At 40.0% G+C, this 17,500-nt stretch overlaps 2 protein-coding genes across 2 annotated transcripts in view; both read left to right on the top strand.

The window, feature by feature from the left end:
• The window catches only part of LOC137985542 (protein sidekick-2-like), a 16,873-nt gene extending 15,496 nt beyond the window's left edge, over positions 1 to 1,377 (top strand). Inside the window, exon 6 of the mRNA XM_068833160.1 lies at positions 956 to 1,377. Coding sequence (XP_068689261.1) covers positions 956 to 1,377 — 422 coding nt within the window. The remainder of the gene's footprint in view (positions 1 to 955) is intronic.
• A 9,271-nt stretch (positions 1,378 to 10,648) lies between these two features.
• Positions 10,649 to 17,500, top strand: part of LOC137985541 (receptor-type tyrosine-protein phosphatase F-like) — a 53,454-nt gene continuing 46,602 nt past the window's right edge. The window contains exons 1-4 of the mRNA XM_068833159.1: positions 10,649 to 10,715; positions 10,877 to 11,218; positions 13,733 to 14,026; positions 17,150 to 17,488. Coding sequence (XP_068689260.1) covers positions 10,649 to 10,715; positions 10,877 to 11,218; positions 13,733 to 14,026; positions 17,150 to 17,488 — 1,042 coding nt within the window. The remainder of the gene's footprint in view (positions 10,716 to 10,876; positions 11,219 to 13,732; positions 14,027 to 17,149; positions 17,489 to 17,500) is intronic.

Raw genomic sequence — 17,500 nt, 5'->3', positions numbered from 1 at the left:
CTAGTTTATCTCCTGATCATACAATAAATTAATAACATTAATAATTACATTAATTAATTGACAATGTCCTTTTCTGTACCGGTTCTATTTCGTACTTGAGATACAAGGGCAGAGCTTGATAAAATACTACTACGGCATACATCAAGACAGATCTTATATAAGTCCGCTGTGCACTGGGCGCTACTTATTTAATCACATGATTTTTCTCGTGCAATTTGGAATAAATAAGTAGTTGTAAATTTTCTCAAACACTGAAAATAGCACTCGCCCTACGGGCTCGTGCAATTTTGTTCGTCTTCGAAAAAACTTACTTGTGCTTATTTATTCCAAATTGCACTCGATGATGTGATTACCTACGAATCACACACTCATCGAATTGGCCATTTCTGAATTCATGTCTGCCTCCTCTTCAAAGCGAGTCCAAGTGAGAATTGTTTATTTTGAAAGGAATTTTTTTATAATTTTTACTATGTTGCTGCTCGCACAACAATAGGGCCGTTTATACGAGAGAAAATAAGCCGCGGCTTACTCTGGCCTTGGCGTACATAATAAGCGAAAGCAACTATTTATACGAGTATAAACTCCCAGGCCAGGATAAGCCTCGGCTTGAGAAAGCCGTGCGGAACGTAGATTTTGTACCATTTATACGGGGCGTTCGCGTCTTATGTAGGCCGCGGCCAGAGTAAGCCGCAGCTTATTTTCTTTTCTTATGAAAATTAGTTTTCATTCATAAGTAAAGTAGAAATAATTACCGTCACAAAAACTTAGCACTTAGACTCGCCTTGAAGAGGAGGCAGACGTGAACTCGGAAATGGCCTATTTGGAGGAGGCACATAGTTGAGCGAAACGAAGTAGCGAAGGGGGGCTGCATTTAAGAACTTAAAACCTGCAGCTTCGTGAGTGAGAACGAGGCGTGACATATTGTGAAAGAATTTAGTTTTCTTTTCGCTATCAGCCCCAGGATCTTCACCAGAGAACTTTACAGCAGAATCGAGATCATTTGACAGCATCAACGTGAGCTGGAAACCAGTGCCCATAAAACTTCAACGTGGTATTATCATTGGATATAAGCTGGAGGTGACGAATAGCAGCTATACTGTGGTTCATCGGTTTCCACGGAATGTAACTAGTACAGTGATCAGAAACTTGCAAATGTTCATAAAGTACGAACTGCGCGTACTAGCCTTAACACGGAAAGGTGATGGTCCTTGGAGTGTTGCCATACCATTAAGGACGAAAAACAGAGGTACTGCCCTTATCCTTTACGTCGTCTCCAAATTTAGTCTTAGGGAGTTAAGGAGTTTAACAAACGATGACGGCTACGGCTACGAAAACGCCACGAAACAAGAATATCATTGGTTAAAGGAGGAAAAATAATCATGCTGCACGTGCAGCACGCATTTTAGCAAGTATTTATACGGCTGTTATTTTTTACAGGTTACAGGTCATTGTTTTACCGATACAGAAAGTATCCTAAACATTCATAAAAGCTAACCTCAGGCCTAAAAACGTTTGTTTAGGCCTAATTAGGTCAAAGGTTAGCCTTTAGGCATGTTTAGGATACATTCTGTATTGGTAAAACAATAACCTGTGACCTGTGACTTGTAAGAATACCAGCCGCGTATTTATAAGGTACTCAGCATAATTAACAGCAACGTGAAATCACCAAAATCTACGTTTCTACGATAACGTTAGTGTACAAATGCGAACCTTTCATTCTATATTTTTACTTAGAAATCGCTTATGTAAACGAGATTAAAAAATCGCGAAAGACTTTGGATTGTTCAAGGCCACCAAAAACCAAAGTTTCGTGTCGAAAATATGCCTGTCGAGCAAATGTAATTAAAGTTACAAACAACAGAGCTCAACCTTGAGAAACTGTTAGGCTGAGCAGTTTTCAAAAACATCAATCTCAATCTAAGTACTTGTTGTTTCGATTGGCTTGGTTCCCAGTTTCAAGTCTCTTAATGTGGTAAAATATCGTGACACAGCCCTAGATCATTCCATCTCGTTCACGTTCTACAATGTAGGCGAAGTGTCCTTAAAAAAATTAATTGTTACGAGCGGTTTCAGGGCCTCCACAAACTAGACATTTAGTTGTCGACAACTATATCTGTTGAACAGAAAGTCATCGACAACTAATATGTCCGTTGGAAGCATTCCCCTTACTGGAGTATTCCGTTGTCGATTACAAAGAGAATGTTTATATTAAAAAGAAAACTGACCAAATGCGATAGTTCTCGACAACTAAAACGAACTATATCTGTTGAACAGAAAGTCATCGACAACTAATATGTCCGTTGGAAGCATTCCCCTTACTGGAGTATTCCGTTGTCGATTACAAAATTATTCGCGGAAGAATGTTTGTAGTAAAAAGAACACTAACCAAATGCGATACAACTAAAACTAACCATCCCACACACCAGAAAAAGTGGTCAAAAATGTGGTTATCAACAACTATTTGTTGTCGACGACCGAGCAATTTCCCTTTTCGAAAAGGGAAACTGCTTACTTGTTAACAACTTAGAATTTAGCGTTTAGTTGTCGGCAACTCGTCCCACACACTGCGTTTTTTAGTTGTCGGTAATTAAATGTCTAGTCTGGGGGGTCCTCAGAGTGAAAATAGCGAATCAAAGATTCAATGATGCATGCTCACGTTGTCGTCAAAACCTCAAATTTGGAGATTCCAGCTTGTCGTTTGCATAGTACATCAAAAATTAACCTGCGATCAGGCCCATGTTTAGCTTCGCCCATATGTTCTCTTATGTCGTCGTTCGCTAAAATTGGGCCTGACCAAAAGTCTCTCAAGAATTCCGGACGGTCGGCCAAATTTTGGCCGACCAAACTCGTGATCTGATTGGCTGTTGAAACGCCGGAAGTTAAAATGCCATCGTGATTGCGCGGAGCTCTCGCGAAGTCCTCGAGACTAATCCGCCATAAGTGTACGAAAAAATTTGCTCCCTTTGGTTCTTACAATGCCGTGGACGGTGCAACTTGATTTTATTTGTATAAATGGAGATATGCTATCTGAAACATCTTATAACTTCTCCAGAATCGGGTTTGAATCTCTGGAACGAGTGAAATTAGCGATTCCGTTGTCGAGCTCTGTGGCCATGGGGTTGAAAGTACTTTGGCACAAACTTCCCTGATGTGTTGAAAGCTAAATAGCTGGTTCTCAGTTTCAAATGGCAATGAAAGCCGATGCATATTGGTTTCCTGGATGAGACAAGGGACATATATATCAACAGGAGGAGATGCTGATAAAATCGCAAGTTACACGAATGCATGTTTTGAATATCTGTGTATCAAACGGCGCGCTTTATTTATTTACTGTACATTACACGGTTTGTTTGCACACTTCATAATATTTCCAGTTGATTTAACTTTAAACTCGCACTCCAGAAACTAAAATGGCATGTTTCCAGAGAGATCAATTGTACAACAATAAAATAAACTTTGCGAGTCCATCTTACTGTCCGTACTCCATCAAAAAATTAACAGCCAAACTTATCATGATTTTACTGCGCGCAATTCTAGAAATACACTGCAACTGAAGATATTACCCGAAAAAATCACCAAAGAAACCTTCATGGGCAAATACGTTAAAGGAATAATGTATTTCTCTTTTTTTTTCTTTAAAAATCTATTGCCAAACCGTCCAACGACAAAATGCTAGGTTATCTCAATTACAAATTAAGATGTCAAGCTTAAAAGATTGCATATTCAGTGAAGTTCGGAGGGAGAATTACACCGGCCTTTGCCGCAATATAGTCGTCGAAGACATTCCCCATGCTTTAAATGTGTTTTTCTCAAATTAAAGCCAACGGTAACTTTCGAATTCGTTTACAATATTCCTCCCACGGTAATTAACTCTGGTCAAAACAAAATTGCGTGAATCTGCCGTCCACGCGTGTATTGGTGTAATGGAAGTAAATTTGATTGGCCGATGAAGGACATGTCAATCAATCAAAAAAAGTAGGCGGAAGGAATTTCGAAGAGGAATTTGGTCAGGCTCTATTTTTCGTTTCGCCAACTCCACAGCACGCGAAACTAAAATAGAGCCTGATCGCAGGTTAATCAAAAATATGCGCTAAAATCCGTGGCGCACGTGCAGTACGATGATTTATGCTCTTTTAACCAATGATATCACATATAGGGCAAAATTACTGAATGCTGATTGGCTGAGACGGAGGGCATTTTTCCTTAATCACCAGGGCACTTTTGTGGTAATCAAGAGGGCATGATTACTTGATCCTGATTTGTTAACAGTTGCTTATCCAGAGCAAGCGAAGTCGCAAGAGAATCTCCTTCCAGATTAAACTACTTTTTTTGTCCACGAGAACTCGTTTTAAGCGCTACAGTGTATTTCTGTTGACAGCAACGATTTATCAAATTGAACTTTAACCGGATGGGAGCGTGTTGATTGCCATTTGTCACGGCACTGAACGGTCTTCCCTCAATAATTTTGCTCTTTGTGTGATAAACATGTAATCGCAATGTGCTTTCGTGCAATTAAGGATTAATTTCAATCAAAGTTTCCAAATTGCCTTCATCGCTTCGTGACTCGGGCAGCTTTGTGAAAACGTTAAAAATACGCTTGAAATTAATCCTTAATAGACCTTTTTACCGATACGGCGGCCATTTTGATTTCTATTGTTTCGAATAGCTATTATGGGATGCCCCCTGAGCATCCCATAATGTCTTTCGAAACAATAGAAATCAAAATGGTCACCGTATCGGCAATAAGGTCTATTGCCCTCGGGCCCATGAGATTACATATACATTTCATTTTTTTCTTGGCCTCGTTTATTCACAGGTCTACGCGGGATTCTTTAAAGTGCCCCCTTGATAAAAAAAAAAAAAAAACCACTTATTTTTTTCTTCGGATTTTGAAAGTATGTTTGCTTGACTTGCAAAATTTTGAGCTTTCAGTTTTATCCAAAGGCTGTTCACTTTGAGTGTAACTTTTGGATTTCACGGTCCGCCATTACTCACGTTCAAAACTGACCGAATGGAGCTCAGAGGGTTGGACCCAGGGAAAAGTGACGTCGAAGGCTCATTAACTTAAAATTTCAGCGTGCAAATGCAGCTTATTATATATGCAAAACGCGAGTTTAAAAGTCTGAGAACCCAAAACTCTCGTGCTGCATATTAATTCTGCGGCGTACACTAGCATTGCATTCTTAAACTAGTGAGCCTTTGACGTCATCTTCTCCTCGATCCAGCTCTCTCCAGATCTCAAAGTTAGTAATGGCGGACTATTAAATAGGCAATTCCAGTCTAAATAAGTAGGTGTCTTTTTGAAATGAAGGCTTAAAACTTTGGTCGCTTAATGTTTAGTTCACAGAGTTTTGCAAGCTACAGAAAAATAAGAATTGATTTTTTTGGTCACAGGGAGGGCACTTTAAGGAGTAAAGAGTTAGTGACCTGTTGACTCAGTTGGTTGGGCATGGGACTCCCGTGCGGGAGGTCGTGAGTTTCAACTCCAGTCAAGTGAAACGTCTTTTATTTAGCACATTTGGAACTGTAAATATTGAAAACGACTTTCATAACATAGAAAAAACTGTCATGACAAAGATTTCATTCATTTCTATTAATAATAACAATAATAATAATAATAATTAAGAAAATTAATAATTAATATCATTCATTATTAATAATTAATAAGTTTTAATTAATAATTAATGATTAATAATTATGGTAATAAAAATAATCATTAATTAAAAATTAGGGTAAGAATTGGACTGTTGCAGAAAACTACGATATTTCTCCTCTAGTGCCTTAGAACCATGGTTTGGTTTTGGCCATAGTGGGCAAATGTAAACAAATTGAAGTACACTAATAATAATAATAATTTTTAATAATAATAATAATAATAATAGTAATTTCAACTTACAATATTTAACAGTAAATTAAAAAATCTTAACGAAGCCTAACTAGTCCAAACAAAATTAATATAAAAATATTATTCTTTATACCCGTGGTGTATTAAAAAGTGTTCATTTCTACAATTCAAAAAGCAATTATTTGGACTAAAAAACTTATTTTAGAAAATTGCTACTTAAAAATGTCTATTTAATATCTTCTTCAATTGTCTCGACGTCAATAATAATAATAATAATAATAATAATAATAATAATAATAATAACAATAATAATAATAATAATATTCAGCACTGAACTTATCCCCACAGACACAGACCGAAGGGATATCGTTGATTTCCCAATCATACCTCAAGTGAACGACATCTCTAAACTCCCTCTTGATGCACCTTTCTCCATAGCAAGATCAGCGGCTCTCCTAGTCTAACATGATAAGGAGTTTCTCACATTTTCGCACCTCTCCTGCAAATCTTCATCTTTCTCTTTATGCACGCTTTTATGCAAAGTTCTTATTACAGTATCATCCGGAGGCTCGTGCGCTTGTAAGACTATCTGCGTTACAAGCGGGGCAGTTATCTTGACTGACACTGCGTACTCCGACTCTGATTGGTCTCTAGGGTTCGTAAAACCCAGTTCCTCCATCCGTACTGGCAAGGTCAAGAGATCTCGCTCACTCTGTGAGCAGTTATGCCCCGTGATGGCAGGTATCATTACATCAGAGATTGCGCGCTCTAGCGGTTCCATCAGATCATGAATATCTGGAAGTGTTCAAAGGAAATACGTCTAGCGATGTCGCAGACCAAATGTGAAGGCCGCATAGCTAGCCTGAGGTTGAGAAGTGGCGAACTCTGCGAGCCTAGTGACTTGACTTATCCAATCCTCTACTTTCTTCCTAACATACTCTTCAAGATATGATCTGGCGCCCGTTTCTCGAAAGTCCCGAAACTTTAAAGGACTTTTTGGTGTCACAATTCCCTTTGTATCTCAAGAGCGGAGAGGATTTAAGTCGTCAAACGTCACAGTTAGTTTGCTTTTTGTTACCTTGAAAACATGTTAAAAGATGGGCCTTCCAAAATAAGCGGTTGGCAGTTTCTCAAATGGCTTTTCGGGCCCGAAGAGTTTTCGGGACTTTCCAGAAACGGGCCCCTTGACCCAATAGCTGCGCCTAAATACTTGTGGCCCTCGCTAGTGATGTTAATTGCTGTGTATCTGAAGATCACCCTAGCAGCATCTTCTTTCTCAGGCTTAGCGATCAGCCGACACTTTCTCGCATTAGCGAAGTATCCAAGCGCAGAGCCACCAGTCGATAGCTCATCCCACCATTTCTTTACATCATCCAGGGACCCGGATCCTGTAGCATCGACCGCGTACCAGCACTGCTTTGCTGAGCTCGAGGTGCTTAAACGCGTAATCAAGGGCTGTAGACTGACAGCGTACAGGCTCCCCTTGCGTTGTATCCTCTGAAGACTCCAACTCATTCCCTCTGATCACTAATAATCGCGAAGGCGCTCTGTAGATATTGATGGCATAGATAGCAATCGTAGGGCACAGTACTCTGATGTTATGAAGAGCTGCAGTCCTGTTAAGGGAGTTAGTGACGTTTGACGCGTCAACAAGTAACGCCGCATCTGTCTCGTCTGCTTTGAAGATTTCGCGCATGGTATGTACAGCTGCCTTACTCCTTTTGGTAAAAAGACATTGCACATTGGAGCCTATTATAGGCCGCATGAAAGTGACGAAGAGGCTTTATTAGAACTAGAGAGATCTTTGTCTTTAGTAAACGTCAACCATCACATCCTCCTTGCTGGCGACTCTAATCTCCCAGGCTGGGACTGAAAAGAACACATTGTTAAGCCCTGCAACCATCCATCACTCCACTACCATTTTGTGGATATACTGGATGATAATAATTTAACTCAAGTGGTCGAACTACCCGCAAGAAATCAAAACATCTTAGACCTGGTCATTACAAACAACCCAAACAGTGTTAAGAATGTCTCTGTTATACCAGGTATATCAGATCATGACTGCCCTGTTGTGGAGTTAGATTTTTACACCAGTACGTTATAAACAAAAACCGCGTGAGATCCCTTTGTATATTACTGGCAGCATCTGTGCAGATACAGAACAACACTGATGATAAAACTGTAAACGATATCATATAATGTGGATAGAATTTAAGGGGGCCATTGGTAACGCAGTCAAAAAACACATCCCCCATAGAAGAACAAAATCTAGAGATAATTTACCATGGGTCACTCCACAAATTCGTAAATTGTTACGTAAACGAGATAAGCTGTCCATGAGGAAAAAACGGCAACAAAAGATGGGATTAGATGTCATCAATACAACAGTTGAGCGACTAAAAGCCCTAAAAAGGGTAATACAATGTGAAATGAGGAAAGCTTACCGGAGCTATGTCGAGTCAATAATTAATCCAACTGATGATCCACAAAGTCACACTGGAAGGAAACGTTTTTGGACCTTTATCAAACACTGCAAAACAGACACTGTTGGGATTAAGTCCCTCTGCGATAAAGGTAGAGATGTGACCAAACCTGCGGAAATAGCAACCTTGTTAAATGACAATTTCCAGGCAATTTTTACAACAGAAACACCAGTGAGGCCAGATCTCCTAAGGCGACCCTCACCTTACACTGACATGGCTGACATTAATATAACAGAATCTGGCCTGCTCAAATTGCTAAAATCTCTCAAAGCCCATAAGGCGCCAGGTCCAGACCAAATCAGCCCCCGTGTATTGAAAGAAATGGCAAATGTGATTGCCCCAATACTAACTACAATATTTAGGAAATCATATAACTCTGGTATTGTTCCTGAGGACTGGAAAACAGCAAACATCACTCCAGCCTTTAAGAAAGGAAAGAGATCTGATGCAGCAAACTACAGACCAATATCGCTAACCTGTATAGTCTGTAAATTAATGGAACATATCCTAACAAGTCATATCATGAAACATGCAAATGATCATAACATCTTATATGGGCTACAACATGGCTTCAGGGGAGGTAGATATTGTGAAACACAGCTGGTAGAGTTTATTGATGATTTAGCATATAATATGCAGAATGGAGGTCAAATAGATGTAGCCATAATGGATTTCTCTAAAGCTTTTGACAAAGTTGGTCACCAAAGACTTCTTCTAAAGTTAGATCACTATGAAATTCGAGGAAAGACAAATAAATGGATACAAGCCTTCCTTACAAATCGTACCCAGAGAGTTGTCTTAAATGGGGAACATTCATGTTATACACATGTCAAGTCAGAAAAGAAAAGGATAGACTAGTCATGTTCTATAAAATCCACAATCACCAAACTGGAATAGACACTGCGAAATATCTGAAGCCACTGGGCCGAGTTAGCCGTCATGTCAACAACCAAGCTTATGAGGTCCCATTCGCTTTTACTGATTATTATAAATTCTCCTACTTTCCAAGAACAATAGTCGAGTGGAACGCTTTGCCAAATGAGACAGTAAATGCCTCTTCTCTGACGTCATTCACAAACTGCCTTTAATCTAATTCATAATATTATTTATAATTACTTTTATCTATTGTTATATTTATTTATTTATTTATTTATTTATTTATTTATTTATATATCGCCCACTGGCCGTTTCCAATTTGCAAGAATCATCAATTATTGTGATGGAGGCAAATAAACGGTAGATAGATAGATAGATAGATAGATAGAATCATTCTCCCTAATAATAATGATAATGATAATGGTAATGATAATGATAATGATTAATAATAATAATAATTAATAATATAGTGGGGTGAATGAAAAGGAATTTGAAAAAGTCGAAAAATATCAGAATTTGACGTGGGAGATTAGCAGAGTGTGGAGTGTGAAAAAACGTGGATGAAGTACCGGTCTTGGAAGTGTCACAAAGAAACTTGCACAATGGATTGAAAAACTGGGGATTCGGCTAAGAATTAGACTGTTGCAGAAATCTACGCTATAGGGAACGGCCAGAATTTTAAGAAGGTGCTTGACTTTTTAAGTACCAAGAGGATTTCCGCAGGGGACCCTTGGTTATTTTTATTTTTAAAACCCTTACAAATTAAAGTGCTCGAAACTGATTAGCGGTAGTTGGCCTGGCCCCAGTTGTGTGAAGGGTGGATATCGCTATCCACCAGATAAATCACTATCCAGCAGATAAACCACTTTAGTTATCCAGTGGATAGCGCTACGCACCCTTTGAACTACTGGGGCCTTGTGTGGCGAGGAAAAATAGAGAATGAATTTAAAAATAATCATACGCAGCACTCGACTTACTTGTCAGTTTTCTACTGTCAACGTTCGATAGTACTGTGAAGTTAACAATAATTAATTTACCGCAACTGAACGGTTTACCATGTTTTGAATATCTCTAGCTTTTACATAAAAATGTCAGATGGGTAAATGCAAGAGATGGAAAGAGACAATATCACTGAAGGATCGAGGAGGCCATTTTGAAAATGCCAAAACGTAGGGTGCGTTCGATTGAATGTATTCCGGAATAAAAATAAGCGGAGTGATGATTTAAAACGGTATGTCTGGCGCTTTTGAAGCAACAAGGATAAGATATGTTTAAAATAGCATTTTATTAAGTGTTTGATAATTTTAATGTGAATTTCCGTAAAAACGAAGGATTTCTAACTTCTATTCCATGTATTCCTATTGCGGAATACGGTCAATCGAACGCGCCCTTATTAAACTCAGACTTGCGCGAAAAAACACAGGAGCACACTAAGAACTATATGGCATTCAAGCTGATGATTGCACTGCAACACGGCTTGTATTTAATCGTAGGGTGTTTCCTACTGGGTAAGCAAACCCTTTTAAGGCAACCAAACTGACAAGGTTTGGTTGCTCGACTTTTGAAACAGGACAAGTTTGATTTATTTTTTTAATTTCGAGCTCTGAAGTTATCAACGGACGCTTGTAAGGTAATGTCATGCATTGTCTATCGTTTGGTCTTTTTTCAGCGCCGTCCGTCATCCCAACAAATGTCGCTGCAACACCAATAGGAACCACGTCAATTAAACTGACATGGGCTATTAGGGGCCTGGAGAGAGGGTTCACCCTGCAGTCCTTTGTGGTGTCCTACCGTGCTTTGAAAAATGGGACCTGGGGAGACGCAGTAAAAAAGCATGTTCCGATAAATGAAACAAGTGAAAGTTTTCAAGGGCAACAGGTCTTTACAAAAGAATATGCAATTATTGAAGGGCTAGACGTCTTTACAAAGTATGAGATTAAAATGGCGGCATATACGGCAAATCTTACTGGGAACTTCAGTCGACCGATAAATGTGACTACAAAAGAAGGAGGTAATAAATTCTACGAAGTTTTAGAATCCTTTGCAGCTGTGTATTTTTGGATGTATCGCAACGCTTCCACTCGTCCCAAAAGAAACATTGTGCAAAGCGTTGCGTTACATCTATTTATCTATCTATCTATCTATCTACCTACCTACCTACCTACCTACCTATCTATCTATCTATCTATCTATCTATCTATCTATCTATCTATCTATCTATCTATTTTTTTTTCAATGTTTGGGTAAGTGGTGTAAATGTTCTGCTACAATCCTATATATTTTAGTCCTTTTCGTCCAATCAGGTGAGACCGTGTAGGAGCTGCGAGGCTACCGCAGTTATGAGCGCAATCAATTGCGAAGAGAAGCCTGAAAAATTCGGGACTTCAACGTATTTTGAACCCATGACCTCGCGATCTTCCCGGGAACTTCAGTCGACCGTGGTTACAAAAGAAGGAGCGGTATCGCGAGGTCACGGGTTCAAACCCCCTTTGAAGTCCTGAATTTTTCAGGCTTCTCTACGCAATTGCTAAAATTAAGCTCATAACTGCGAGGATCATAGCTTCACTTGATTCCATATCCGCAGATCATATATATGATTCATTTCATATATCATTTCGTTCGTTGAGCCAGTTATTAGCCATCAAAAACTGATAAATTCTTGGGTGGCAAAAGCGCTGATGATCCCGTACATTCTCGAATTTTCGAATTTTCAAAGCGCCATTGCTCAGATATTAGAGAGCTTTAGATTCTAGGACGAGAACGACTACGACTACGAGATTTTCTCATAGAAGAATAGTGAGCGTGCGCAAACCAGCGTCATTTTGGCAGGAAAAACGTGATACCGGCGTCATTTTAGTACGAGGTTTTGCAAATATGTTGTCGTGTCAAAACAAGTCGACAACACAGAAGCAGTTTTGACATTTTTCGATCAGCAAAAAGGCTCAGGTACCAGCAGTAAGAATAACTGAGCAACTTACACTGCTGACAAAGAGTAAGATTAATCGTCCGGGTTATAAATCTTTTAAGTATTTTTGGTAAAAGCGGACAGTCAAATTTCGTACTCGTTCTCGTCCTCGTCGTAGAATCTAAAGCTCTCTATTATCTGGTTTGTCGTGTTCAAATTTTCAGAGATATAGAGGATATTACACGGTAGCGAGAAGATACGAATTTTATGTTTGATTGGCGGGAACGAGGGCATGGGATATTAATTGTTCTTGCCGCAAGAACATAACATTCATATCTTTGAGGTAACGTGTAATTTTCTTTTTATTATTTGGACAGTAAATATACATGGTAGAGATTGAAAAACATTCTTTAATACAAATACTGGATATTAATGCAAACAAAAAAAATGGCGGGATCGTGACGTCGTTGCTCAATAGAGAGCTTAAGCACCCACGTTTTTGAGACGCGGACGGCAACCGGAAGTGACCTGTTTTTCCTTTTAATTTGTTTACACACAATCACATTTAAATTGCTAAGATCTTTTCCCCATTAGAGATGATTAGTATAAAAATCTGGGAGGCACCATTGCCCTGGCAAGCGAAAATTTCTCTTCCGGTTGCCGTCCGCCTCTCAAAAATGCGCCTGCTTAAGCTCCCTAATATAACCACTCGTGATACATACGAAATATACGCCGCTCGGTTCCCGGATGTAGTGGTTGTATTGATTCTACGTGTTCGTTAAAAAACGATAGGCTTGCGCTATTGAGGAAAAACATGTAAACAAAGATTCTCCTCTATGCTTATCGGCAAAAACTTGCACCCGGAAACACGTTACAAGTCGAGTTCATTCGTGTGGCTGTGATTCCTTGTTCTTTTCACCTTTTGTGTAGCATTTCTTGTGCCATTACTGCGATTTTCATAATTCCGCAGTCGCCAACTGTCAAACTACGTTTTGGCTTCCATTAATCAAACTTCCTATCTATTTCGGTCGAAAACGTTACTGTGCCCACCAAGGACATCATTTACTTAAAGTGGGAACAAGCCAGCAACAATCTCAGTATGGGCATGATCATTATATGTAGGAAGCCATAACTGGTTCGACGATCAACAGCGCTTTTGAAGCATCGGGTCCCGTCTCCAATGCGCATTTCCCTTTCGTGAACGGTAGTTACCATTGCAAACGGCAAATGTTTTTTTTTTTTTAATATAAAAGGAAAAAATGATCAAATTACGTATTGAACCCAGGCTATTCTTGGTTTGCAGTCACGTGACTGGACGGCCACGTTAGTGTACAAAACAAAAGCAAAATGTCGCTCGCGTTTTGCATGATAATAGAGCCAAATTCGCAAGACTTTTTCGCTATTATTCGTTACACCAACGTTACGTTCGTTCGTTACGTTCGTTACTCCATGACGTCAGGTGCAAACCAAGGATTGGATTATCAGCGTACGTCATTCACCACTACACTATCGAGTTGGTCGGTCAAAGCTTTAGTAAATAGTGATATATATAGCACATAGTTGATTGAGATATGTAATATTTCGATCAACTATTTGAAATGTGTATGTTTCTGTTCTCAGTTCCTTCTCCTCCAGTGAACGTGAGAACCCGCTCTTGGTCACTTTCAAGCGTGCGCGTGTCCTGGGACGAAGTACCGGTGGATGACCGCAATGGAGACATAACCGGGTATATAGTTGAATTGAGGAATGGAAGTTGTTTGATAAGAAATAGAACTGTTGACGGCGAGAACAACCGAACAGCAGTGCTAGATGACCTAGAAATGTTCGTCACTTACAACATTAGAGTTCGGGCCAAGACGAAAGCGGGACCTGGTCAGCCCAGTTCTCCTGTAAACGCAACAACGAACCAAACGAGTAAGATCATTGTGTTTAAAACTTGTTCTTGGTTTTTGTCCATGAGTGAACAATAGATGGTTTTCCCAGTCCCATAACGCAATACGTTTGGGGAGTTCTTTACATAAAAACAAATTAATACACGTTATTTACTCTTGGGACTGTATCATGCTTCGGTGAACTGGATATTCATTGTTTTGATGCAAATGACCCCCCAAAATGAACTGTATTATGGGGGATCTCTTTTGGAGATCCACCTTCCCACACGCTTGCCGTGGGAGAACAGTTTAGCTGTTCCCAACCCAGCTTACCACATGACTTGTATGTGGAGCTGCCACTGAAAGGGGTGCCTCAAACATCAGTTTGGTATGCTAGCTGCGCTATGCTGATGAGGCCCAGCAAAGCCGAAACAGCCGTCCATGGCTGCTATTTGACTGGGTGAAATGGTCATACGCATGCGTGATGTGTTAGCCGCAGCAGGTTGGTGTTATGGTGTGTCACCTTGGTTTTTTGTATTGTGGGATTTGCGAAAGTAGCGAATGGAGCGTTGTCACTCACCTGACTAGAATGGATGCTGATTTGATAAACAGAAGAAACGTTTTGCATAAAAACAGAGTTAAATTCACCTACCACCTACCTACCTATTCACCTATCACCTACCCGGACCATCTTTATTTAAACCTCTGTGGCAAGTACAGCAACGACGCAGCTCAACAAGGTCGAACCGAAACCATGTATTTGGGAGTTTCAGCAAGGACAACGTTTATGTCGACGAAAACGCCACTTCAGAGTAACTTTGCGCTATCATAAGAATTTCACGAATAGTCCATCTTTTTCTGTTGCACAAACCGGGCGAACTATGCTATAACGGTTTTGAAGAGGCGGTAGAAAATGAGCGGTTCACTGCTGTATGCTCATGTCGTCGTCAAAACGGAGGGTGTACAGTGCAAGTTGCAGGTTGCGGGTTGCGGGTTAGGGTTTCAGGTCATTGTTTCATCACAGATGAAACAACCCAAACATTTACAAAAATGCTAACCTTAGCTTAAATCTTATTCAGTTTATGCCTAATGTTAGCATTAGTAAAGGTTTGGGTTGTTTCAGCTGCGATGAAACAATGACCTGAAACAGGAGCCCATCACCCGGAGCGTGCAACTTACCTATTTTCGTGCAACGGCGTTTACCCAAGTAAGGTTATTTTTAGATTGAATTTCCCGCTAATGAGACTCCCACAGGAGCCCGATGACCAATTAAAAGAAATTAAGCTGACGTCATAGGGTCACCGAACCGGAACTGCCTTTGTTTTTTGACCTAATTCGAGGGAAGGCCTAGTCTAAAAATAAACCTACTTGTGAAAACGCCGTTTCACAGACGCTGTATGGAAGTTGCACGCTCCAGATGGGCTCCTGCCTGAAACCCCAACCCGCAACTTGCAATTTACACCCTCCGTCGTCAGAACCTAAAATTTGATCATTTCACGTTGTCGTTTTGTGGAGCACGTCACAGAAGTGTATTAAAATTCGTGCCGCGATCGCGAGTGCAGCACAATTATTTTCCCCATTTTAAACCAATGATATTCTTGTTTTGAGCGTGACGTTGCCGTAGCCGTAGCCGTCATCGTTGCTGTGATTTCCAATTAGCTATTTCCCCCATCCCATAATGCAATACGTTTTTAAATTTTGGAAAATGGGGGAGGGGGGGAGGGGTAGGATCTTTACTTCAAAACAATAAAAGTTGTTTACTCTTGGCACTGTATCATGCTTTAGTGAAGTGGATATCCATTGTCTTAATGCAAATAACCCCCCAAAATTGATTGGTGAAAATAGAATTGTCAAATACTCGAAATTTTGAATTACGTCACAAAGTACATCGATTGAGATGGGAAGTGGCTAGCAAGAAATTTTTAGGTCTGATCTGACTTTAACTCACTAACTCAAATCACAGTTAGCACAGAAAACTTCCTGCTTGCTTAAACTGTTGGTACTTCTGCTTTAGCCTGCGTGGCTTTCGGTATTGTTGACGCGAGAGGCAACTCAACGAGCGGCGAAGCTGTGCGAAGAATGGGAAGGACCGCTTCACAGCGCCGCTCCCCCCATTCTCCGCGCGGCTTCGCCGCTCATTAATTTCCTTTACGCGCGAACAATTTCATCAGTTACGCAGGTTACTCCTGTTCCGTTTATTCTTTTCTTCTTCGCATCGTATTTTTGATGTTGTTTTGTTTATGAAGCTTGTGCGTCTGTTATAGAGACCTTTACATTCTAGGAAGAGGACGAGAACGAGTACGAGATTTGACTGCCCATTTTTAGCTAAAGTACTTAGAAGACTTATCATTAACCCGGACGATTAATCTTACTCTTTGTTAGCAGGGTAGATTGCTCAGTTATTCTTATTACTGGTAGCCGAACCTTTTTGCTGATCGAAAAACCCAAAACTGCTACCGTGTTGTTGAATTGTTTTGACACGACAACATTTTGGCAGAACCTCGAACTAATTTTTCCCGCCAAAATGACGCTGGTTTGTGCGCGCTCACTGTTGTTCTATGGGAAAATATCGTACTCGTAGTCGTTCTCGTCCTAGAATCTAAAGCTCTCTAATATTGACGTTGTTCCTCCGACGTTTAACTATTAAAAAATTCTGACAAAATATATTCGCACCTGCTAAAAAGTACTAAAAACCTTGTTAAGACGACGACGTTTCGACGTTGGATGAACGTCATTATCAAGTCAAGGTTATTTGAAAATTACAATCTATAAGTACTAAAAGAGCAATAGTTGATAAGAAGGAATAGTAAATGAAAGGAACAATGAAAATTAAACAAAAAGTTTGTCACGTATGGAGGCCGTCTGGATGTTTAAATTAGGCCGCTTGGTACTCTTAATGAGGAGCATTTCTTAGAGTTAAAAATCAAATTTGTCCTGGCACTTTTCTTAAGACTTTAAATTGGTTTTGTTCTAAAACAGTTTTCCTACCGTGAGTTTCCAAAAGATGTCGGCCAATTCACGAATTTTTGTGTTCAGCAATGCGTTGGTGAAGGTGTCGGGCTGTATACCCAACATAATCTGCATCACACAGATCACATTTAAAATAGTAAACAACACATTGCTGATTCACAACTGATGGCTCTGATACTTTTATTTGTTTTTGTAGTCCCCGACGTCAACTTGACGTTTTTATACGCGAATGCCATCAGCAACTCCTCTATTAACGTGTCATGGAAAATACAGCACGTCAACAATCGACTGAATGAGCCTACGCGTTATCACCTGTCCTATTGCCCAAAGAAGTATTGTGAGAAGTATAGTGCTGAGACTTCGGAATACCCGGTAAATCTAAATCTCTTCGAGTACAGCCTCGGAAATCTGACAACTTACGTCGAGTACAAAATAAGAGTCAGGGCTGTGGGTATAACGGCCAAAGATGGAACGAAAGTTTTGTTTCCACGCGGAAATTTCAGCCAGCCAATTTATGAAAGGACCCTCGAAGGCGGTAAGAGATGAT

The sequence above is a fragment of the Montipora foliosa genome, chromosome 14 (genome assembly GCF_036669935.1).
Source record: "Montipora foliosa isolate CH-2021 chromosome 14, ASM3666993v2, whole genome shotgun sequence".
Classification (NCBI taxonomy): domain Eukaryota; kingdom Metazoa; phylum Cnidaria; class Anthozoa; order Scleractinia; family Acroporidae; genus Montipora; species Montipora foliosa.
This window is presented reverse-complemented; position numbering and strand designations above follow the sequence as displayed.